The sequence below is a fragment of the Vigna umbellata genome, chromosome 6 (genome assembly GCF_029865625.1).
Source record: "Vigna umbellata cultivar VRB3 chromosome 6, Vumbellata_1.0, whole genome shotgun sequence".
In the NCBI taxonomy this organism is placed as follows: domain Eukaryota; kingdom Viridiplantae; phylum Streptophyta; class Magnoliopsida; order Fabales; family Fabaceae; genus Vigna; species Vigna umbellata.
Window position 1 is genome coordinate 24,065,146 of NC_142170.1, and position 17,725 is coordinate 24,082,870.

Here is a 17,725-nt window from a genome sequence, read left to right on the forward strand (position 1 = left end):
AGTGAATGACAAATATTTCTTTTAGCTATACATACAATTTTTAGTGGATTCAAAGATTTAATAGTAATTAAAGGTTGCCCTAATTTCACCAAGTCACAATGTTGCTTCTATGATAGAAAATTCTTTTCATTATGTTTTTCTAGAGTGTTTCAAACTTATTAACTCTATTTGTTGAATTGCTTAGTATTCCTACATTATTTTTGAATCCTTGTTGTACATATTTGAAAAGACTAACATATTTTTAGATAGTCAAAGAGTTAATGAAGACTAAGATCCTCTTGGAGTGATTGAAGAGTGGATATATACTCTTTGTTTTTAGAATTAATTAAGATTTATATCCTAACTTGTTCATAGTCTCTAATATGTATAAACTTTATTGTTGATAGTATAACTAATTTTTCTTGAGAAAAAAAAATTGAGAAGTGAGTGTAGAATTTTTTAAATCCACACTAATTTAAAATTTATATGTACTTTATCTTATGTCTTATAACATAATAATTATATTAATAAATAAAATATTTTATTTTTAAAATTTGTTGATTATAGAATTATTTTGTAGAAATGGAATCTTAAAACTAATATGCTTTTATAATCAACAATTAATAATTTTCATTATATCTTGAGTGAACAACAATTTTCTTAAGAATATGGCCAAATGTGTTTGTTCACTTCAGTTTATTCAAACATTTAAGTTTTGTTGAACTACTTATTGAGTTTTAGTTAAGTTTTATAATAATTTAACCAAGTTCATGCATTTTGTCTATTCTAGTTAGAAGTAAAAATCCTACTAAAAGTGGTCAATTAGATTTTTTTTTGACGAAGATTAACCAACATTGAGGTTTATAAATATTTCACACCAATAACACGGCATAAAAGTGGAAGATACTTAATTTTATTATTATAGAAATGATTTGGATTACATCTTTGGTTTTTCTAATAAAGTAATAATAAATAAATTAAGAAACTTGGAGTACAGTCTAAAAATGTGCTACTATGATAAGATGAGAGAAATTTAATGGCCGTGAATAAAAGTAAATTTTGAAGTGTTAACTTAACATAAAAATATAAAAATTAAAGATTAATTTGTTTAGTAGTAATAACAATAAACCTTAAAACGATGCTAGAGAGGGAGAATTGTTCTTACCAATACATTTTATGACATATAATTTGGTTAAGAATATAAATTTTACTAAAAATTATAAAATGGAAAAGGTATTTGTTTAAGACATGCAAAACAAAAAAATATAATTTTTAATAAATTTCAATTAATAGAAGAACCCGCATTTAGATGTTGATTACCGACATTTTTGTATTACAGATAAAGAAAAAGTCAATAGATTGACGTAGTAGAAAATATAGAGATAACAAATAAAGTAAAAATAAGACGAAAGAAACATGTTTATGAAATAATTATTTTATATTGTTTAATTAAAATATGTTTATGGAAGGACCATTAGTAATAAAAAAATATTAAGTATAAATAAACCACTAATTAGAAATAACATAAAAATTTGTAATTATTAATTAATTTTTTTTATTATTTTCTCATTAATATCCTTAAAACATACATTGACGAAATCATTTAGCTTACGTAGTTGGAAAAATATTAGCGACATTTTCTAACACGACTTTTTAATACATTATATACATATATATATATATATATATATATATATATATAGAGAGAGAGAGAGAGAGAGAGAGAGAGAGTCACACACAATTTCATTATCATAGACTCCCTGAGTTCTGGCTCGTCAACCTCCCTTTCACCATTCCCCAGCTCTCTCGCCATGGATCACCGTGTCTCCCGCCGAACCGAGATCCTAACCAACCACCTCCTCCGCCGTGCACCGCCGCCTTCCTCCGTTCTGCAGCCCCACCGCTGCCTGAGCTACTCCCCTCCTGAGCTCTCCAACGAATTCGCGTTCGACTTGCGGGAGATGCGGAGGTTAATGGACGGGCACAATCTGGAGGACCGCGATTGGCTCTTCTCCGTCATCGTGCAGAGCGCACTCTTCAACCGTCGCGAGCGCGGCGGAAGAATTTTTGTCTGCCCCGACTACAACCAGTCCATGGAGCAGCAGCGCGAAGCCACAATGAGGCGCATAGAGTATCTTGTGGAGAGAGGGGTTTTCCGAGGGTGGCTCACTGGCGAGGGTCCGGAGGAGGAGCTGAGGAAACTTGCGCTCCATGAGGTTATAGGGATGTATGATCACTCCCTTGCTGTTAAGCTTGGGGTTCACTACTTCCTCTGGTTGGTTATGTTTTCTCTTTTCTTTTTCGATCGTTTTCGTCTTGAGAGTAGTGGGAATTTGAATAAGAGCTTAATTTCTCTGCAGTGGTAGTTTGAATAGTTTTATGTTGTCAACTCATCAGAAACCATTATACGACAACCATCAGTTTGGACTTCTTTGTTAGTATTTTGGGAGAAGAAATTCAAAAAATTTATACGATTTCCTACATTTAGCTTTTGCATAAATTAATTTGCAGAAATAATTTTTATCATCTTTCTAAAAGATTAATATTAACATGCAAAAGTTTATTTTTATGAAGAGGGCTGAACCGTTCGGTATTTTTATGTTCTCATAAATGATTATGAAAATGACACTAAAGTGAAGGATTATAAAGGATGAAGAATTTATGAGATGAATAAGAGATTATGGATTTTGAATGAGCGTTCCGGGGAGGAACGACTCTTGGATGATATTGAAATTGGTAAAGTATGAATGTGGACAAACTTCCAGGACGTATAGTGTTAGGACATGGAGGGTTTATGAGAGGCGAAAGGTGAGGAAGAGTACTTAACTGTTAAACAATTAAGTGGGGCGGGAAAAAGGTCTCTATAAAAGGACCTCTTTTATTGTTTTCCGTTATGGAGTTTGTACTCTTGAGTTGAAGACCAGTTTAGACCTAGTGAAGGAGGTTAAGCTCCTGGTTTCCCAATTGTATTCTTGATTCTTTGATGTGAATACAAGTCGTTTCTTTTACAATTGCTTGTTGTTAGAGTACTGAAGTGTGAGAGTAAGGGAGATAGTTAGGATTCTTACCAAGGTTCCTAACAAAGTGGTCCAACCTGCCGGATCCAAATCGGAGAGAGAACGCGATGAAAGGGAAGTTACATGCTCTGGAGAACAGAATTGAAGGAAAAATGAACGTAGTTGAAGGACGAATGGAACACCTGGAGATGGCAGTAGACGGGTTGAAGGCGGAGTCAGCGGCAAACCGACAAGACTCGATCGCGATGCGTAAAGACATCCAAGAACTGTTACGATTGATGGGTGTGCAAAACAAGCCAAACGGGGAGAGCTCTGACGGGAGCCATGGTTCAGTCAATGATAATGGGGGTGCCTGGTGTGATGAAGCCGAAGGAGAAAGAGAAGGGGAACGATCAGAGAACCAACCCAATTGGAGGCGACGGGTGGAGTTACCTGCATTTGAAGGAATCGATCCTTTGAATTGGATTAATAGGGCCGAAAAATTCTTTGAGATACAGAAGGTGGCGGAGGCGAAGAAGAACGAACTGGCTCACATCAGTATGGAGGGAAGCGCCGGTTATTGGTTTAAATTTTGGAAGGAAAAGGCGAGCGACCGATCATGGGAGGGGCTCAAGGAAGCGTTGTTGATCAGATTCGAGAGTCGCTACCGGGGTGGCATTTTTGAGAGTGTTAGATGTTAAGATGTGTGTTTCTATTATTTGGGCTCAGCCTATTTTGTATTAAGGGCATTGGCCCATATCTTACAATATAAATAAATTACCCTATGTGTCTGCTAAACACACAAGGGATATTTTCTCCCAATCTTCTCTATTTCTCACATGGTATCTAGAGCACAGGAATAGTTCCCGCCAACTCCACGGTCTCCGGTACCCATCACCACCGCTGTCGTTGCAGTCGTCGCCGCTGCCGTCGCCGCCGCCGCCGGAGTTCCAGAACCGACCGACGACCACACCATCGGAATCGTCTCGGCCGGGCGACCACCGTGGTCCAAAGATCGCGGCGAACGGACCACCCATGCGCCTCCACGCGCCGCCGCAACAGTCACCGCTGCCGCCACTTCCCACTGCTGCCGCCGCTTCCTGCCGCGCGTGCCGGCGCGTTGCCGGAGAGTTCCGCCGCCGATCAGCACCGCCGTGATTGCCTCCTCGCTCTCTTTCTAGATCTGTGGTCGTTGTGTCAATCGGAACACTTTGGATTTTTAGGGTTTCTCCCTCTCCATGGCGTCTTCCTCGTCTACAAATACCTCTGTTGGTGGCTCATCTTCTAATCCCTCAATATACACCAATTATGTGAATGTACACTTGTCCATTGACAAGTTAGATGGCACAAATTATGCAACATGGGCATCCGACATCAAACTTTGGTTAAAGAGTCAGGGGTACTTGGATCACCTTACTCAAAATGTGACTACTCCCATGTACTTTATGTCCCTGGGTCTCCCTTCAATTTATTGTCCATTAGTCGTCTAACTCGTACTCTTAATTGTGTTATCTCATTTACTAAAGATTCTGTTTGGTTGCAGGACCGGAGTTCGAAACACATGATTGGCACAGGATGTGAGTCTCATGGCCTTTATCATCTCCGCCCTTCTCCACATGTTGGCGTAACCATGGAGTCACCATCCCTTCTTCATGCTCAGTTAGGTCATCCTAGTCTTGCCAAACTACAACAACTTGTCCCGAGGTTGTCAAAATTATCAAGTTTGTCGTGTGAGTCTTGTCAGTTAGGGAAGCATACTCGTAGTTCCTTTCCTAGTAGTGTCTCACAACGGGCGTCGTCCCCCTTTTCATTGGTTCATTCTGACATTTGGGGACCTAGTCGTGTTAAGTCCACTTTAGGTTTTCAGTATTTTGTTACCTTTATTGATGACTATTCCAGATATACTTGGTTGTTTTTAATGAAGAATCGTTCTGAGTTGTTTTCTATTTTCCAATCTTTTTTTAATGAAATAAAAACACAGTTTGGGGTTTCTATTCGAAATTTACGCAGTGATAATGGCCGTGAATACCTTTCTCAACCATTTAAGCATTTTATGGCTTCTCATGGCATTCTTCACCAAACCTCATGTACTTATACCCCTAAACAAAATGGGGTGGTTGAGCGCAAGAATAGACACCTTATTGAAACAACTCGTACCCTTCTCATTCATGGTCAAGTACCCTCACGTTTTTGGGGTGATGCTGTTCTCACGGCATGTTATCTTATCAACCGCATGCCATCTTCCATCCTAGATAACAAAATCCCTCACTCTATCTTATTTCCTCAAGACCTTCTACATCCATTACCTCTTAGAGTTTTTGGGTCTACATGTTTTCTTCATGATTTTAGTCCTGGTCTTGATAAGTTATCTCCTAGGTCTCACAAATGTGTCTTCTTAGGATTTCTACGGTCACAAAATGGCTATAAGTGTTTTTCCCCTTCCCTCAATCGTCATTTTATCTCTGCTGATGTCACTTTTGATGAATCTTCTTTTTACTTTTCACATCTATCTTCTAGTTCTGTACCTCTCCCTGTTACTGTTGATATTCCTCTTATCTGTGATCCTCCTGGTGATGCTCCACCCATTTTGTCTCCTCCTTCTTTAGACTCTCATTCACCACAGGATCGTCCTTCACCACCACCCCTTCAGGTTTATAGTCGCCGCACTTGTCTCCCTCATGACTCACTTCCAGTGCCGCCTCGTGTGTCTCCTCCGGCTCCAGCAAATGAGTTTGACTTGCCTATTGCCCTCCGTAAAGGTATACGCTCTACCCGTAACCCTTCCCCCCATTATACTGTTCTTAGTTACCACAGATTATCTCCATCTTTTTACACTTGTCTCTCATCCATTTCTTCTGTGTCAATTCCTAAATCTGTGGGTGATGCCTTAACTCATCCTGGCTGGCGTCAAGCTATGCTGGATGAATTAAGTGCTTTATAGAAAAGTGGAACTTAGGAGCTTGTCCAATTACCATCTGGAAAGTCTGTTGTTGGTTGCAGGTGGATGTATGCTATCAAGGTTGGCCCTGATGGCACAATTGATCGTCTGAAAGCTCGACTGGTTGTCAAAGGCTACACACAAATTTTTGGTTTGGATTGTGGTGATACTTTTTCTCCAGTGGCAAAAATGACCTCTGTTCGCCTATTCATTGCCATGGCCGCTCTTCGACAATGGCCTCTTTACCAATTTGATGTCAAAAATGCTTTCCTAAATGGTGATTTGCATGAAGAAATTTATATGGAGCAACCGCCTGGCTTTGTTGCTCAGGGAGAGTCATTTTGATTGGTATGTCGTCTTCGCAAATCCTTATATGGCCTAAAACAGTCTCCTCGGGCCTGGTTTGGTAAATTCAGTTGTCTTGTTCAACAATTTGGTATGTCTCGCAGTGAAGCGGATCATTCAGTGTTCTATCGCCACTCAAGTGCTGGATGTATCTACTTAATAGTGTATGTCGATGATATTGTTCTCACAGGAAGCGACTATCTTGGCATCTCTCAGATGAAACAACACCTTTGTCATCATTTTCAAACCAAAGATCTTGGCAAACTCCGGTACTTTTTGGGTATTGAAGTAGCACAATCCAATGATGGTATTGTCATATCTCAAAGGAAGTATGCGTTAGACATCTTGGAGGAAACATGGTTAATGAACTGTAAATCTGTTGAGACACCTATGGACCCTAACATCAAACTCCTACCAAATCAGGGGGAGCCTTTCTCAGATCCTGAACGGTATAGAAGATTAGTTGGTAAATTAAACTATCTTACTGTTAAGTGTCCTGACATTTCCTTCGCAGTTAGTGTGGTGAGTCAATTTCTAAACTCCCCACGTGAAGACCATTGGGATGCAGTTGTTCGCATACTGAAGTATATTAAAGGATCACCTGGAAAAAGTTTGCTATATGGCCCTAACAACGATACAAAAATCGTTTGCTATTCAGATGCTGATTGGGCTGGTTCCCCTTCTGATAGGAGGTCTACTTCTGGATATTGTGTCTCTATTGGTGGCAACCTGATATCTTGGAAAAGTAAGAAGCAAAGTGTTGTGGCAAGGTCCAGTGCAGAAGCAGAATATAGAGCTATGACATCAGCTACTTGCGAGCTTGTGTGGCTTAAACAATTGCTTAGTGAATTGAAATTTGGAGATGTCACTCACATGACACTTATATGTGATAATCAAGCTGCTCTCCATATTAGCTCTAACCCTATCTTCCATGAGAGAACCAAACACATTGAAGTTGATTGTCACTTCATTCGAGAAAAAATCATATCCGGAGATATCAAGACTGAGTTCGTTAACTCAAGCAACCAGTTGGCAGACATATTCACTAAGTCCTTACGAGGACCTAGAATTGATTATCTTTGTAACAAGCTTGGAACATATGATTTATATGCTCTAGCTTGAGGGGGAGTGTTATATGTTAAGATGTGTGTTTCTGTTATTTGGGCTCAGCCTAGTCTGTATTAAGGGCATTGGCCCATATCTTACAGTATAAATAAATTACCCTATGTGTATGGTAAACATACAAGGGATATTTTCTCCCAATCTTCTCTATTTCTCACAGAGAGGATGGCGGCAATCAAGCAAACAGCCACTGTGGAGGAATATGTGAAAGAATTTAAAGCTCTGGCCGGACAGACGAAGGCATTTTCGGACGACCAGTTGTTGGGATACTTCCTGGCGGGCTTACGGGAGGAATTGTGATGCCAGGTGAGACCCCACGACCCACAAAACTTGATGACGACGATGAAACTGGCGCGGGACGTCGAAGAGGCTCTACGCAGGCTAGGTCTGATGGGTTGGACGACATCCAAGAACCCCCCATCATGGGGACGAACGACAGGAGGAGGAGCGGTGGTGGTAAGAACCGATCCGCCGAGGAGCAATTCGATGAGAACGACCCCGACCGAGAGTGTCGGGTCCGTCAGACGTGACAGTGCTACGGGAGGCGGCCTGGTGAGAGGCGGAATGCACGGAGGAAGTGATAACCGAGGAAGGAGTTCAAGAAACCTGCCTTACCCTGAGTTTCTGAAACGCAGAGAAGAAGGACGGTGTTTCCGATGTGGGGGGCCATTTAGCCCAGGGCACCAATGCCCGGAGAAGAGTTTACGGGTGATGTTACTGGCCGAAGACGAAGAAAAGGATGTTGAAGGGGAAGAGGTAGAGTTGGAGCCACTTTGCATGGACTTATCGGCGTTCTCGGCTGGCGGGTTGACGCAACCTAAAACATTGAAGTTGCAGGGGAAGGTGGGAGGAAAAGTCGTGCTAATATTGGTGGACAGCGGCGCGAGCCACAACTTCATCAGTAAGAAATTGGTGGAGGAACTGAAGCTCGGAATGGAAGACACTTTTCCATATCAAGTAAGCTTAGGGGTTGGTCATAAGAAGAAGACCCGAGGGTGTTGTCCGAGGGTGGTGGTCGACATGGGGGGAGTTGAGATTGAGGAAAAGTTCTATTTGTTTGAGTTGGGAGGAGTAGACATGATCCTCGGAGTTGAGTGGTTGGCCAAATTGGGGGAGATCACGCTGGATTGGGGAAATCCATCATGTCGTTCTGACAAGTAGGGAAGAAGATTGTCATAAAAGGGATCCGACGTTGGAGAGAAGGGTAGTTGAACCAGAAAAATTGTTGAAAATGAGTGAGGCCGAGACATGGGCTCTGGTTTGGAGCTTGGAAGGTAGACGAGCGGGACGAGAGGATAGAGGGGAAGAGGGGTTGACGGTGGAACAGAAGGAGGAAATGGGGAGAGTATTGAGGCAGTATGAGGAGGTATTTAAGGAACCCCGCGGACTGCCTCCTGACAGGGAAGAGAGACATCAGATCATTTTAAAGGATGGGGCCGACCCTGTCAACGTGCGCCCATACCGCTACCCACATGTCATGAAAGAGGAGATCGAACGCCAGGTGGTAGAAATGTTGCATGCAGGGATTATTCGACCAAGTATAAGTCCCTACTCCAGCCCGGTGATTCTCGTAAAGAAGAAAGACGGAAGCTGGCGATTTTGCATAGATTATCGAGCGCTCAACCGAGCGACCGTCCCCAACAAGTTTCCCATACCGGTGATCGAAGAGCTGTTGGACAAGCTTAGGGGAGCGAGGTATTTCTCGAAGGTGGACCACAAAGCCGGCTACCACCAGGTCCGGATGGGAGAGGCGGATATCCAGAAGACGGCGTTCCGGACCCACTTGGGGCATTATGAGTTCCTGGTAATGCCGTTCGGCCTCACCAACGCGCCCGCCACTTTCCAGAGCGCTATGAACGAGCTATTACGACCGTATTTGCGGAAGTTCGTTCTCGTATTCTACGACATCCTCGTGTACAGCGCAACATGGGTGGAGCATCTGCAACAAGTGAACATGGTGCTGGACTGCTTACAAAAACAACAGTGGGTGGCCAACAGGAAGAAGAGTGAATTCGGGAGAACATCGATCGGGTATTTGGGGCATGTTATAACAAGGAGAGGGGTCGAAATGGATGAAGGAAAAGTGGAGGCGGTCGTTGCTTGGGAAGAATCGCGAACGTTGAAAGCTCTAAGAGGTTTTTTGGGCTTAACGGAGTACTACCGGCGATTTGTACGAGATTACGACAAGATAGCGAGGTCGCTAACGGAGATGCTGAAGAAGGGAAATTTCATATGGACAGAGGTGGCCAGGGAGGCGATGGGAAGACTAAAGGAAGCGGTGACGACAACACCGGTGCTAGCGTTACCGGACTTTACGCAACCTTTCCACGTAGAGTGCGATGCCTCAGGGGAGGGAATCAGAGCGGTGCTGACGCAGAAAAAGAGACCCATAGCATACTTTAGCAAAGCGTTATCGGAGGGGACGCTGGGGAAGTCGATTTACGAGAAGGAGCTCATGGCGGTGGTGATGGCGATCCAGCACTGGCGGCCATATTTGCTGGGCCAAAGGTTCGTCGTGCGCACGGACCAAAAGAGCTTGAAGTTTTTGTTGGAACAGAGGATAACCACTCAAGCTCAACAACATTGGATTGCTAAACTCCTTGGCTACGATTTCGAGATTGTGTACCGAACGGGAGCCACCAATAAAGTAGCAGACACTTTGTCACGAAAGGGAAGGGAAGAGGTGGAGGAAGGAACCGAGAAACACAGTCCAGGGATGGAAAAGGAACTGAAGGGAATGGTGAGGCCGTACTGGAAGGATTTCCAGGAAGTGGTAAAGGAGGTAGAAGAAGATGAAGAGTTGAAGAAGGTTGTGGCAGACATTACTCGGGATCCAAATAAGCACTCCTCATTCACGATAGAAAATGGGCGACTCCATTACAAGGGAAGGTTGGTCATCTCGGCCTAGTCGAACTGGGTCCCGAAATTGCTGGCGGAGTATCATACAACTCCAACAGGGGGTCATTCAGGAGTATACCGCACTTACAGGAGGATAGCGCAGTCCCTATACTGGATCAGGATGAAGAAGGCGGTAACAGAGTTTGTCTCCCAGTGCTTAGTTTGCCAGCAGCACAAGTACTTAACCGCTTCACCACAAGGGCTTTTACAACCGCTACCAATTCCCTAGGCGATTTCAGAAGACATCAGCATGGATTTCATAGTGAGGTTGCCGAAGTCCAAAGGGTGTGACGCCATCTTGGTAGTCGTGGATCGTTTAAACAAATATGCACACTTCATCCCTCTTAGATATCTGTATACAGCGAGAACGGTAGCTGAAGTTTTTGTGAGGGAAGTAGTGAAATTACACGGAGTGCCTAAGTCCATAGTAAGTGACCGAGATCCCTTATTTCTCAGTTCTTTTTGGAGGGAGTTATTCAAGTTGCAAGGGACCTATCTTCAGATGAGCACGTCTTACCATCCGGAAACCGATGGCCAGACAGAAGTGATGAATCGGGTTTTAGAAGGATATTTGAGGTGCTTTTGTTCTGAACAGCCAAAAAGCTGGAACCTGATCCTTCCGTGGGCAGAATACTGGTACAACACCCGTTACCAGGGGGCGGCCAAAAGCACACCGTTTGAAGTGGTTTATGGGAGGACACCACCAGCTTTAACTAGGTTCGTGCTGGGGGAACACTGGTGGAAGCGGTAGCCCAGGAACTTCAGACGCGTGATGAGGCGCTGCAACAACTTCGATTCCACTTGACACGAGCTCAGGACTTGATGATCAAGCAGGCTAATCGAAAAAGGAGGCAAGTGACTATAAGGGTGGATGATTGGGTATATTTGAAAATTAGGCCGCATAGACAAACTTCGATGCTGGTAAGACTACATCCAAAATTATCAGCCAGGTATTACGGGCCCTTCAAAGTGATTCAGAAAATAGGAGAGGTAGCATTTAGACTGCTCCTACCTGAGAATGCGAGAATCCATCCGGTCTTCCATGTGTCCCAGCTGAAGTTGGCCATTGGGATCAATCAAGTGGAGAAGGAGTTACCAGCAGACTTGCAAATGAGTGGACCGTCATGCTGGCCAACCAAGGTGCTAGATAAATGGGTTCAGCAGCAAGGAGAGACCAACGAGAGCAAGTGCTGATTGAATGGCAAGACGGAGGGGTGGAAAGTGCAACTTGGGAGGATCGAATGGTGATGCAAGAACAGTTTCCAGAGTTCAACCTTGGGGACAAGGTTGCTTCTCAAGGGGGGAGTAATGTTAGGACATGGAGGGTTTATGAGAGGCAAAAGGTGAGGAAGAGTACTTAACTGTTAAACAGTTAAGTAGGGGGGAAAAGGTCTCTATAAAAGGACCTCTTTTATTGTTTCCGTTATGGAGTTTGTACTCTTGAGTTGAAGACCAGTTTAGACCTGGTGAAGGAGGTTAAGCTCCTGGTTTTCCAATTGTATTCTTGATTCTTTGATGTGAATACAAGTAGTTTCTTTTACAATTGCTTGCTGTCAGAGTACTGAAGTGTGAGAGTAAGGGAGATAGTTAGGATTCTTACCAAGGTTCCTAACATATAGTTTAATGATATTCTGTGCCCTTTAAAACATGTAAGCTCTTGGAGGAATTGAAACGTAAATAAATTAACTAGTTTAATTTCTCCTATTGTTTTTTTCTTATTTTTTTGGTGCGGCATTTTGGAAAACAAGAACTGAATGATGGATAATGGATTTCAGGGGTGGGGCCGTGAAGTTTTTGGGAACCAAGCGCCATCATGTCAAGTGGTTAAGTGCTACTGAAAACTATGACATGAAGGGTTGTTTTGCTATGTCTGAGTTGGGCCATGGAAGTAATGTATGTGAAGGTTGCTAAATTAGTTGTGTTCATTTGGTCCGCTATTAATTTATTATTATTTTTCCTTGTCATCTCTAATAATTCTTTCCACACTAATTTTTACAGGTGCGAGGAATTGAAACAATCACTACTTATGATTCAAATATTGGAGAATTTGTAGTCAATACTCCATGTGAATCGGGTCAGAAGTATTGGATTGGCGGTGCAGCAAATGTAATGATTCTTTTTGTATAATTGATAATTATTTAAAAGCCTAGACTTTGATATGATTGGGTGCTCACATTTTTCTCCTGCTCCAACTTTGTATATATTAACCCTTTGTTATTAACTTGTTCTCCTATTCAGCATGCAACACATACTATAGTCTTTTCACAGCTCTATATAAATGGAAGCAATCAAGGGGTGCATGCATTCATTGCCCAAATCAGGGATTCAGATGGAAACATATGTCCAAACATCCGAATAGCCGATTGTGGTCACAAAACTGGTTTAAATGGAGTTGACAATGGCCGTATCTGGTAATATATGCATTTTCAAACAAGTGCCTGAAAAATCAATTTCATATAAATGAATGAACTCATAAACTCTGGACACGGATCCTCAGGTTTGATAATGTGAGGATACCTCGGGAGAATTTGTTGAATTCTGTGGCTGATGTTTCCCCAACTGGTCAATATTTGAGTGCCATAAAAAATGTTGATCAGGTGATTTGCTTTTTAGAGAGATGATATTCTCTTTGCTCTCCGTGTGGTCTTCTATATTCCTTTTGAGAAGCTTGTTCACATATCTTTTGTTGTATGTTATTCTCGCTACAGAGGTTTGCTGCTTTCTTGGCCCCTTTGACCAGTGGTCGGGTTACTATTGCTGTTAGTGCTGTTTACATGTCCAAGGTAGTGAGACCATCTATATTTGTGGATTTCACGTTTGTCCTGTTTTTTTTTTTCTTTGTATTTAACTAACTCATTCCAAATTTGATATCTTAACTTATCGTGTCCTTTATTTGTTCTTAGATTAGCTTGGCCATTGCTATAAGATATGCACTGACAAGGCAGGCATTCTCTATTACACCAAATGGTCCTGAAGTTTTACTTCTTGATTACCCTAGTCATCAACGGCGTCTGTTACCTTTACTTGCAAAGGTGTAAGTCCTCTAATTACAGGCATTTTGATATCTATTTGATCAGACCTCAAAAATAAAAATCATTCAATTCTTTATGGGAAACTGAAGCTTAGGTTTGCCATTTTGAACTATACCTCCATGTAAGATGCCTTTTGTTTTTCTCACCAAAATGTAAAGACAAAGAATCTTTAAAAATATGCTCAATATTACAGGACTAGTTAATTTTTACTAAAGATCAGTGGTTATTTTCCCATATGGATACCCTTGTTTAATCAATTAGTGAATATAAATAGACCAAGACAATACCTTTATATGTTCATTTCTTTACTTTTTTGGTTCAGATATGCAATGAGTTTTTCTGCAAATGACCTCAAAATGATGTATGTTAAAAGAACACCGAAGTCAAACAAAGCAATTCATATTATTTCTAGTGCATACAAGGCTACTTTTACTTGGAATAATATGCGTACTCTCCAGGTAAGTTTTTTCTGGGGTTTGATAGGTAGTATTGTATGCTGTTTTCCTCTCTAAGGTTCTATTAATGCTTGAACTAGGAATGTCGTGAAGCCTGTGGAGGTCAAGGAGTTAAATCTGAAAATCGTGTTGGTCATTTCATGGGTGAATTTGATGTGCAATCAACATTTGAGGGGGACAACAATGTTCTGATGCAGCAGGTAAAATGAGTATCTGTTAAATATGAAATTTGATTAATAATTCAGCACAACATTTTTATTTTCAAACCCAGGAAATATGATGAGCTGGTTTCATTGTGCAAAACATTAATTGGATCCTAATGAGTTGTGTTTGTTTATTTTCATTTGACTTTTAAGCAGTGTAATAATAATTATTATGAAATAGTTATACAAAATCCAACTTAGGATACTAGATGGGCATTCATCAAAAAGCATTTATTTGACTTTGGGTTGTTTGGTTTCTAAAATTGGTATTTAGGCCTTCTTGTTCCGATATTAGAATTTTGATCCTTGTGACTTTTGATTTTTATTAATTGAGATTTCTCCAAAATGGTATTGGTTTGTGTATCCTTTGTCAGGGGCAATCTGTTTTTATTTCTTTAGAGATATTTGATAAAATGTAACTTATTATGTTTAAGGAACTATTTTTGTTTTTAATTGTATAGTTGACTTTAGGCTTCTATAACCTAGCATTTTTCTTTTCTTATAGGATAACCTTTTTTAAATAGACTTTTTTAATAGTAGCGTGAAAATTCGTGTCAAATTATGCTAGTTCTGTCCATTTTATTGAATGGTTGTTCATGTGTTCTTCATTACACTTCAGATTAGCAAGGCACTCTTTGCAGAATACGTAGCATGTCAGAAGCAAAACAAACCTTTCAGTGGTTTAGGATTAGAGCACATGAACAAACCTTTGCCTGTTATCCCATCTCACCTAACAACTCCGACCATTAGGAGCAGTGAATTTCAGGTAATCATTTGATTATGCCTTTTGAAATTTGGAGAAGCCATATATAAGCTTCTATCTGTTTCTTACGTTACCTCTCACTCTCACTCTCACAGATTGATCTGTTCCACCTAAGAGAGCGAGACCTATTGAGGCGCTTTGCTGAAGAGGTCTCAGAATACCAGTCTCGTGGAGAAAGCAAAGAGTCTGCCTTCATTCTAGTGAGGATTCTACCTCGTCTTTTTATCTTTTCCTTTCATCTTTTCATTGTCTTAAAATTCGGAACAACTTCTTCTGTTACAGAGTTATCAGCTAGCAGAAGACTTGGGCAGAGCTTTCTCAGAACGAGCAATACTGAAAACCTTCATGGATGCCGAGTCAACTTTACCAGCTGGTTCATTGAAGGTAAATCATATTATTGCTTGCTGAATAATATCATAATTTATGATTGTAGAAGCTAAAATAAAACAAATTTATTTGCGGTTAGCATTAAAATATATATAAAAAAGTTTAAATAAAATAAGTGCATGCTCAAATTGAAATTTCAATAATATACATCGAGATTTGTAAATAATAGGAAATTTATATATAGAATAAAGAAAAGGACTAATATTTAAGTTGATTTTTAGTTCATAAGATTAAAAAGTTAAAATTGTAATTTATTGCTTGCTGAATGTTCTTACTATAAAATAGTACTAGTAAAAGGTTCTCTATAACGTGCTTTTTACCATTTATTTAAATCTGGAAGTCATTGATCCTGTCATGGCACTTGATCAAGGTTGAATGGTTCGTTTAACAGAGGTCTGGAATTGAATCTTTATTACTAAAATTCATTAAAAATACACAAATAAAATTAAAGATGTATAATATCATAATTTTATAATTGTAGAAGTTGAAATAAACAAATTTATAGGCTCTTAACATTAAAATATCTATAAAAAAGTTTAAATAAAATAAGTGCATCATGCTCAAATTGAAATTTCAGTAATATACATCAAGATTTATTAATAATAAGAAAATTATATCTAGAATAAAGAAGAAAATGACTAATATATAGGTTGATTTTTATTTGATAAGATTAAAAAGTTAAAATTGTAATTTATTAAATTTTTTATTGAACCGGTTTACCAATTTTTGGACTGGTTTTACTGGTTTATGTATTAGTTGTTTTGCACTATAATTAAACCGCTTAAGAAATTAGTTCCTGGTCAAATCGGTCCGGTTCCAAACACCATGCTTTTCACTATTGGTTAACTTTTGCTAGAAATTACAAAATCACTAATTGGACTTGTTAAGACCTTGTTTGTATAAGTTTTTCTATAAAAATTCATTGAAAAATTAGATAAATTATTTATTTAGCAAAGTTAAAATTATTTATTTACAAGTTAAAATTAGTTTTTGTAGGAATTAAGGGACGGTAACTTCTTCACGAAGCTGATTTGAATTAATACTTCAGTGAAATTTAGTTTGAGGGAAGTTTATTTATAATTTTTTATTGAGTGTTGTTAGAAGAGTTGTCAGGAAAACGGGAATTAGTCTCCTTTTGAAATTTTGGGTCAATTTAATTCTTCAACTTTAGAGATGTGTGGATTTAGTTCTTTTAATCAAATTTTGTTAAACTTATTTGACGTTTTAAAGGCCTTTCATGATAGTTGTTTACATCTTTTGACATATTGCCTCTTCAATCTTAATTGAAAAAAGTTTTTGAAACATCAAATAAACTTCACAAAATCTTTTAAGGACTAAATCCATGCAATTCTAAAGATAAAGTACTAAATTGGTCCAAATTTTTGAAGATAAATTTTTGAAGAGAGTTTAATTTCAATTTTTACTGAAAGTTAAGGAACCAAAAATATATTTAACTGAGAAAGAAAAACTTGTCCAAATGGAAGGAAGTCAAACATTAGTATTCAATAGAGTATATTCTAAAGGTGTGTTGTAGAGACTATGTTAGCATTTTTGTCTTGCTACAGTGCCCTGTGTTTCTTGTGCAATTATTTGTAGGGTAAAAATGTGTAACTGATCCATTAATTGATTTTTTACTTTTATTTGCCTTCTCGGTAGGATGTGTTGGGTCTATTGAGATCGTTGTATGCTGTGATAAGTGTGGATGAAGATGCTAGCTTTCTTCGATATGGATACTTGTCAACAGAGAATGCTTCTGCAGTGAGAAAAGAGGTGACAAAGCTATGCGCTGAAGTTCGACCACATGCACTTGCCTTAGTCAGTTCCTTTGGTATTCCTGATGCTTTTTTGAGCCCTATTGCATATAACTGGGTTGATTCAAATTCTTGGTCTTCTCAACTTTAGCAAGCTTATGCAAATTTCTGCATTTGAGTAGTATCTTTGTTGCATGTTATTGGGTGAATAAAAAGTTAAAGAACAAAATAAAAAGTTGGTATATGAGGGAAACCAATGTCAGATCATTCGGATTGAGTTTCATCAATTATTTCTGTAGCATTTAGTAAATAGCAGTTAAGGTATTTGAATCTGATAAATGTACCTAGATTTCATCTTAATATTTTATTGAATCAGAAATTCGATTGCCTAATTTTTCTTATTAAAGTACCTTTAAATTCTTGAACATGAATTTGTTTATTCTTGTCTTGACATGCGTTGAGTTAAAGTTAGTTTATGTCACTGTTGATGAGGTCTGTATTTATGTTTACACAGGCATGAGTTTTTTTATATGTTTACACAGGCTAACTAACCAACACAGATTGTGCAAACAAACGTTATTTTGCTTTGAAGAGGAGTGAAACTGAAAATAAAGAAATAGGAAGAATAAAGACTGAAGGAAAACAGAAGTAGAAAAGATATGCTTCTGAGATAAATAGCAATTAATAAGAAAAAAGTGGAATAATTATTTGACAATCTTTCTTCAACTAGCATGCATAACTAATGAAAAGGAGGTAAATAGTGATTAAGAATTAAAAAAAAGTAATTGTGATTGGGAAATGGGTTTTATGATTTTTTATTTACTTTTTAAATACTATTCTTGGGATACTGATTAAC

General features: G+C 39.3%; 1 protein-coding gene across 1 annotated transcript; it reads left to right on the forward strand.

The window, feature by feature from the left end:
• The first annotated feature begins 1,694 nt into the window (after window positions 1-1,694).
• Window positions 1,695-17,296, forward strand: LOC124847111 (acyl-coenzyme A oxidase 3, peroxisomal-like). Its single transcript, XM_088092617.1, has 13 exons — window positions 1,695-2,254; window positions 12,054-12,171; window positions 12,277-12,384; window positions 12,517-12,689; window positions 12,776-12,875; window positions 12,987-13,061; window positions 13,182-13,312; window positions 13,633-13,768; window positions 13,846-13,965; window positions 14,588-14,734; window positions 14,827-14,931; window positions 15,014-15,115; window positions 16,775-17,296. Exons 1-13 carry the CDS (start codon window positions 1,791-1,793, stop codon window positions 17,018-17,020), a joined length of 2,025 nt encoding a protein of 674 aa, XP_087948743.1. The 5' UTR covers window positions 1,695-1,790; the 3' UTR covers window positions 17,021-17,296.
• Window positions 17,297-17,725: the final 429 nt, after the last annotated feature.

Excerpts from the sequence above, each read along its gene's own strand:
- LOC124847111 (XM_088092617.1), top strand. The coding sequence starts at position 1,791 with ATGGATCACCGTGTCTCCCGCCGAACCGAGATCCTAACCAACCACCTC. Across the intron at positions 12,385-12,516 it reads GGATTGGCGGTGCAGCAAAT|CATGCAACACATACTATAGT; the intron begins GTAATGATTCTT and ends TCTCCTATTCAG. Across the intron at positions 14,735-14,826 it reads TTAGGAGCAGTGAATTTCAG|ATTGATCTGTTCCACCTAAG; the intron begins GTAATCATTTGA and ends TCACTCTCACAG.